The following is a 7,823-nucleotide window of genomic DNA, read 5'->3' as shown; positions in this document are numbered from 1 at the left end:
GCCTAACTATGGGTTCTAAGATTTCATTTGTTGTAAGAGACCAAACAGGTAAACTATGGTCTTAAACTTTTGATCAGCTGAAAAATCATGTTTGGGTGTAAATGTAGTTTTCAGAAAATTCCCTGCTCAAAAGTTCTTGTTTCTTGCACTGATTTCTTCTTTTAACATTGTGAAGCTCTACTTAGAACCTTCTTAAGATCCAATAGTGCAAAATGCAAATTCTTGCACTTTTTTGACTGGTCTTAAAATTTTCATAATGTTGCAACACTAAAGAGTGTTTATTTTGACTAAAAAATATTAAACTTACACTTTCAAATGTGCTGTGTATTAGTCGTGTTCACCTTTCTACACAGCAAAACAGTAAATAATCAACACAATCATGTATCAAATTAACACTCAATAACTCAACGCAGTGTTAAAAAAGCGTGAGAATCAGAGTCGATTTGTCACCACAGGGGAGTAACTCATTAACTCTGCTTAGAATTATATTATTATATATTTGACTTGTAGTGTTAACTTTTATTTTGACACTAATTGCACGGTCAAATAAACTCAAACAGTGTTAAATTTAACTCTTTAAGTGTTTTAACAATGCAAATTTTAATGTGTAAATGTGTCATTTATTTATCTAATAGGTCATTAATAATCTAAATGTTACATAAAACATAATTTGTATAAGAATAATTTGCCACATGACATTTTTTTTAATTGACCCTTGGCTTTGACCAAATTTTGAAAGCTTGGCCCCCTTATGAAACTGTTTGACCCCTCTGCTGTAGACATAAAGAGACAAAAACAAAACCAGCGCTTCACCTTCAGTGATGGCTGATAATTAATTACTCCACTTTTTATGCCTTGTAAACTTTTTAGCTGTAAATGCACCTAATGACTAATTATGATTGCTGAAATAAAAAAAGCCACCCATCCATTGTGAGAGGGGCTCCTGATTGATGAGGCGATGTTGCAGCTGCTGAAACACAGGTGCAATCAATTAAACAAATGATGCTGCCATTGATTTGCCTCGGCGCCTGCATGCTCACCCCCATTTGAACATGACGGCTGGGTGGTTCTGTGCTGGAGTCAGCTCTGTCACCTCTCTGTCTTTGTGTGGAGGAATTTAAATCGATTTGAATGTTTTATACCGGACAAAAACTGAAAAATCTGCAAGAAAAAAATAAAAGAAAAATAAAAAAGCAATGACTCTTCCTTCTTTAGTGCACACAACACTGTCCACAGTTTAGGTAACCACTCCTGAGTTTCTATTTTTCACTACATATTTTTTAAAATGAAAACAAGCTATTGTATTCATCACAGAGTCTAAAGCCATAGCTAATTCACAATACCCTAGAACAGGGCTATTCAACTGGCGGCCCGCGGGCCACATCCGGCCCGCGAGTAACCAAAATGCGGCTCGCCAATCGGTTCATTCATCTCTTAAGCTCAGACCACCAGTTTTCTACTGTAATTATTATGAATTACTTTAGTTAAACATAGACATGTTTGGTATCTACAAATATGTCAGAATCTTGGCTACAAGCTGGTAAAAACTATTTCTAAGCACACTCAAGACAGTTAAAACTATAAGCAGTTAAAGAGAAAACTATGAAAGTAAAAATAAAATTGGTTTAAAAAGTTGGCAAGTCAGAGATGTCAAAATATTATTTGTGTTAAATAGGAGGTATGATGTGTTATTTTTGTTTTTGGTGTTGTTTTATCATCACTAAATTTATCACATAGGGTTCTGTATGTTATATCCATGATTGAATGCAGCAAAATAAATTATTTCAAAGGTAACAGATCTTTGGTTTATTTACACAATAACTTTAATTGCTGGATGTTGGGCCCCTCAGCCGTTGGCCTGCATTACCCGTGGCCCCCGGAGCAGTTTAGTTGAATAACCCTGCACTAGAGGGACGTTTAACCGTTTGTTTAAATGAAAATTTCAACTCAACAATAAATGAAATCAAACGAGAAAGAAATACAAAAACAATGTATTTAAAACTGCTGAATCAAAACATTTGCAATATTTAACAATTATTACAATTCAGGTTTATCAAGCAGTTTGAGTAAGTGTTCTGTATAAAGCACTGAAACAAGGAGACAACCAGGCTCATGTATCTGTGAGGCTGATGTGATTATCGGTTCCCACTCTCTTCTCTGACTCCAGCTCCCTGAGGACCAGCATCCCTCACAYGCTGATGCAGACCCTGGTCCTCGTGTCTCTGATTTACCTGATCACATTGATGAAAAGCGCTCTCCTGACAGCTGCTGCGGATTTGGTTTCCAACGCGCTTTAGTTTTGTTGCCCTGAGGCATGCTACGCCCGTGAGGCAAACGAGGAAAGCAACGAAACACGTCAGGATGATGACAGCTGTTTGCAAGTCGATGACGCCGGCGGAGGAAACGGTGACGAGATACTGGACCACAGCCTTCCTGTGCTCTCTGCCTTTCACGGTTTCTACCGTCTCGCAGGTGTAGAGGCCAGCGTCGGAAGAAGAGGGCCAGATGACGAGACCCTGGCTGAGCAGATGGTGTCGGGGACCAAGATGGAGGATGGCACCGGAGAGGCGCCAGCTGACTGGAAGATTTGTGTCGGGCGWGCACGCGAGGAACTGTGCGATGCCAGGAACGAGGTGAAGAGTGATGAAAGGATTTTTCACTGCAGGAAACAAACGAAACACAAAAAGCTCTTACTAATGCTACACATTTTTASCCAACAAATGTACAGTATTTAAACACAAAGACTTTGTTGATATGGAAAATTAAAATGTGAAGCTATATGAATAGTTGTTTGAGTTTATGTTTTTATTTTTGTTTAGTATTGTTTTGTAAATTATGAATATATTCTGGGGATAAAAGGGGCAGACATAAGATTTATCCTGCTAAATTTCTTTTTATTTTCAGTTTTGATTTGTGTATTTTCTTTTTTTCTGTTGTATATAGTTATTTTTAATGAAATGAATAAAATTTTGTATTGAATTGAATTGTTTTTGTAAAACAAAAAAGGAATCTTCCTCATGCAGCTAAAGTTAGTTAGCTATGGAGTTCCTCAGAGCTCTTTACTGAGACCAGTTCTTTTTCTGCTGATCCAGCTTTCACTCTGTTGTTTTCCTTTTAGTTTCTTCCCTCCTTTTTTTCAATCAAACTTTTTTGTATACTTTCTGTTATTTTAATGATTACAATATCCAACATAACYGGCAATAGATGACTTTTAGTATTCATAACTTTTTCACCTTTTGAATTATTTAACTTTATTTACATAAATAAAAACAAAAACATCCACCCTACTCACAATCAGAGCTTGGACACAGGCTGGTGTTGCCCTCTATGAGGTCCTGAATCCTGTAAAAAAAAATCAGTACAGTGTTGGTTCTGAAGCATTGCACATCTCAAACATTGTTTTAATTTGTTCTTACATGGGAACATTTGATGCTCCAACAACAGTATCACAGTGGTTTCTGCTATAGTCCCAGCCACAGTATGGGTCTCTGACGAGAAGGCAGTCGTCACACGATGAGTAGTGGCTACAATCGCTCACATCTATTTGAACAACAGTGTTTCTGCCGCCGCTGTACAGCTGTCCCTAAATGGTTAATACATTTTAAAATAGGCATGATTGTTTAAATATTTGAGCAAAATGTAAATGTCTTTTTACAGTTTTGGAGGAGAGCTGAAGAAAGTCAATAAACTGAGTCTCCTGAAACAGCTGGAACTCCTCCACGATGCGTCCTTCTTCACCACCAAACCTCACCACCTTCTGCAGCCAACCAGAGTCTAAGGAGGAGATATCTATGTTTTTAGTTTGTCTTGTTCAGATAGAAGCGTCTTTAGTTACACACTTGTGCCAATAAAGATGACATGGTGTTGTCGTCCATCTGGTGATGTTACTTGATCCACAACAACTCTGGTGAATTGTGTTGCAGCCTGGACCAGCAGGGGTTTGCCACTCATGGGTGTGATGAGCCCCTCCATCAGAGGATGGTTCTTYACGAACAGCAAGGTTGCATCTGAGAGGTTCAGGGATGTCGTCACACCGCTGGCTCGCATTTCATCATCAATGCACTGAGATTACAATCAAAACCAGATTACATTAGTGTCTTCAGTTTTATATAATCAAGTTCATTCTCTTTGGCTCGATGCTTACTGAACCAGGGTAAGGATAAGGCTGCTCTCCTGTGTATGTGTACCACCCGCCGGTGTCGCTCTCGGTCAGAAATTCGCCCCTGAACACTCGGCTGATGTCTGACAGTCTGTATGCACAGACAGCAGACTGGATGGAAACGCTGTAGGGCTCCCTGTAAAATATGTTCTGTCATTTTTTCTAATTCAAAACCTGTTAATGTTGGAACACCTTTGAAACGTTTTAAAATGTAATATTTCAAAAATGCAACCAATTAAAAATAAATAAATGAATGAAAAAAAATCACATTTTTCCAATTTTCACCAAGAACTGTTAAAATAAAAAAACTACAGCTCAAAAAGCTACATGTCTTTGCTGAAAGTGTCCAAACCTTAGTTTAGTTTTAGTTTAATTTAGTTTAGTTCAGACTTTTCATTGAACGTAATGAATTTAAAAGAATATACAAAGTTAAATACAAAAGAAAATTTCATTTAAAACAAAAAGCAAACAAAAAACAAGAATAACAATAGTGAATTATATTTACACGTTCAAACTTAAAATATTTTGTGTGAGGATTTGTGTTTTCTGTTGTCTTGTGTCTACCTCCCTCTGGTGTTTCCTTATTATTATTACTCCTCAGTTTACCTGTCACTTCCCTCCTCAGTCTATCACTCACACCTGTCAGCAGTTCCCAATTAGTGTTTTTCATCAGCTGTAGTTCATCTTCTCATTTCCTCTGTTTGTATATATACTGGTCATTGACATGCTCAACTGTTTTGGTTTTCTCTTGTCTCCCTGTGTCTTCAGAGTTTTTGTCAGTTGCAGCCTCGTCAGCCTTTTTGTTTTATTTTTGCTAAAATAAATGTTGTTTTTTTTTCTTAAAACTCTTACCTCTGCCTGAATTTGGGTTAATTCCTCCATTGTAACATAACATTTTGCACACACACACACAAAAAAAAAAAACAAACAAACAAAGGAACAGAATCTTAAAGGAGACATGATGCTTTTAAATCCTTCTTTTTCATATTTAAACATTTCAGTGGAAACTAAAGCAGAACTGCAACCCTTTGTTGTCAGCCAGTCCTTTATAAAACACTGCATTTTCAGAAGGGAAAAGGAGTGGGAATAATTATTTAAAAAGCCAGATGAGGACAAAGCTCTGAATAATAATTCACTGTATGACAGGGTGTCTCTATTATAGTGTGTCCAGGTCAAAAACGTCAGAAAACATTTTGAAGTCATTTGTTAACTTTTGCAGGTAAACACAAGCTGTTACCTTTTAAAATGAGACATTTCATACATTCAAATCCTTTTTTGCATTTAAATCCTTCAGTTGGGGTGTATAAAAAGTGGAACTGCAATGCTTTGGTCTGAATTCCTCCTTAATTTATCTTGACAAGCCCCGCCCCTTTTCTGGGGTGTGTCTCAGATCAGCTCATTTTGAGGCTGTCTCTTTAAATTCAAATGAGGCGTTTCACACTCCGCCCCCCTCCAGCTTCCAGAGCGGTTCATTCTAGTTTGATAGAGGGGTTTATGGCTATATAACTGCACAGAAACTTTTTATTTATAAACAAATTAAAAGATGTCCACAAGGAAAGACTTGTCCACATGTAAGCTCTATCAGGTCACAAATTAGCTTAAGAATTGTTGTTATTGGCAGGTCTGAACAAGTGAACACATGAAACTTACGGGTTGGAGGTGAACGTGGCGTAGAAGATGCTGTTGGTCCAGTTGGTTTTATCTTGGAGAAAAAAAACATCCTGGACCAGAGCTGGGGAACCAGCATCTCCAAATGGACATTCCAGCCGGGCTTTCAAAAAAGACGTCCACTTCTTCTGCAAAATTCTCTCTCCTCCCAAATCGCTCTAAGACAGCACACACGTTTACTAATATGAAAACAAAAGTAACATGTTTTTTAAAGCACAAACCTTGCACACGCGTGCAATTCTCGAAACGCGGACATTGCTTCGAAATTCTTCGACAGCGTTCTCGGTGAAGAACAGGAACACGTGGTCGTCCTCGTTGTCCAGTGAGTATTTACTCACTTCAGCAATGATGATGGAAATCATGGTGGGTTCTGAGACCAAAACAATGAAAATGTTGGGTAAGGGTAACACAATATTTTCAGAGTATTGGCTCGTTTTTGTTGTTGGATCATTTTGTCGTTATACCTTTGAGCCATGAAAGTTTGGTTTCAGTCTTGATGGGGTTCAGCCCGTGTCTCTGGAACACCATTTCTGTTCCCAAGAAGTTCGAAGAGGTGGCAGAGAATAATGTGTTTCCTGTTGGGTTCAAAGGAAACACGCTTTATTTTCTGCAACTTATCTGTAAAATTAAGATTTATTTCAGAGAAAAGTTTCAGAAAACATAAGTTTGTTGAGAAATGAGCCATATGAAAGGTTTTTAAAAATACAAACCAAAACAGTTTTTATTCCAACAAAACAACTAAGCACTTAAATTACAATGATTAAAATGCTGAGTCATGTAAATGTGTAGAAATGACAAATTATTAAATATTGTTACCCACCAACCATAATGGAGGCAAATTCTTGGTAGGGTTCAAAGGGAACTTTTCCTTTGCCATCATGTGTTGTGTTTTCCATAGTGAGTTTTCCATCCATAAAAGTCTGTTGAAAGAAATTAAACATTTTAGCAAATAATATTTATTGACCATGTAGGTTCTTTAGTTTTATTATTATTTGCTTAAATTGGACATTTCTATAAAGGTACTACGAATAATGGTATTGAAATATAAAAGCATCTGCATTGCTGTGGAAAACTTACCATGTAGGTGCAGGCGGGGCTGAAAGCGTTGGTCCCACACACCAGCATGCTGCCATCCTCTGTTGTGTGCAGAACCCTGATGAAGTTTTCACACTCCTGTTAAAGAACAAAAACTCAATAAAAACAAGCTGAAGCCACGTGAAATGTAAAACCGTCTCTGGCTGTTGGTGCACATTACTTCACTGCTCCTTCCTTTCATCTGACAGAGAGTCTTTTCTTCAGAGCTGACCGTCCACGACTCCTAGCAGACGGAATAAATGACGAGGACTCACAAACAGTTTGTGTAGCTGTGCGAAATGTTTGCTGACGTGCCAGAGACTGTGTGTTTACATAAGAACCAGATCTCACCTGACTCGTCTTGTCGGTGATGTCATCCAAACTGAGCGTGATAACTTTCCCTCTGGCTCCGAGTACGAGCTGACCGATGTCGTCTCTGACCATCAGAGAGCTCAAACTGTCAAAGTCYGACTCTTGGAACAGTTTTAACTTCACATCTGAGGGGAAGAAATACACAAGTTACTTTCCAAAAGCACACATTTTGATTTGGTTGCATCCCTCCCCTCTGAAAATATGTAACTGTTTGAATAGTTTTAACCCTTATTTTTACCATCTTTCCTAAATTTTAGGACTGTGTGATTTAGCTTTAAAATAAAACAACTGGTTTATCTTAACCCTCTGGTTAATTCACAAACCTTAACTGCATGGTAATAATTGAATAAAATCTAAGAATTCATTTTGACTTGTCTGAATGTCTTTACATTAGCACTTACCTGGTAATATATTACAATTCACTGTGTAACACCAAACAAACAGTAGGTAATTTTGACATTTTAAAGTTTTTTTTTATTGCAATTAACCACTAATTATATATATTATGTGTGGATTCTGTTGTATTCTTTTGGTTAATAATATATAACCG

General features: G+C 37.5%; 1 protein-coding gene across 1 annotated transcript; it reads right to left on the bottom strand.

Moving 5' to 3' along the window:
* Positions 1-1,974: 1,974 nt before the first annotated feature.
* LOC106521264 (semaphorin-4E) lies at positions 1,975-7,398 on the bottom strand (the record flags this gene model as incomplete). The annotated part of the gene is given in 13 exon segments (XM_014013764.1): positions 1,975-2,659; positions 3,293-3,342; positions 3,417-3,583; positions 3,656-3,774; positions 3,840-4,062; positions 4,145-4,295; positions 5,810-5,985; positions 6,049-6,197; positions 6,292-6,402; positions 6,648-6,747; positions 6,905-7,000; positions 7,083-7,145; positions 7,253-7,398. Coding segments are annotated over 13 exon segments (2,075 nt in total), but the record flags the coding sequence as incomplete, so codon positions are not given.
* Between the last annotated feature and the right edge of the window lie 425 nt (positions 7,399-7,823).

The sequence above is a fragment of the Austrofundulus limnaeus genome, unplaced genomic scaffold, assembly GCF_001266775.1.
Source record: "Austrofundulus limnaeus strain Quisiro unplaced genomic scaffold, Austrofundulus_limnaeus-1.0 Scaffold105, whole genome shotgun sequence".
NCBI lineage: Eukaryota > Metazoa > Chordata > Actinopteri > Cyprinodontiformes > Rivulidae > Austrofundulus > Austrofundulus limnaeus.
The sequence above is the reverse complement of the archived record's forward strand: the minus strand, read 5'-3'. Positions and strand labels throughout refer to the sequence as shown.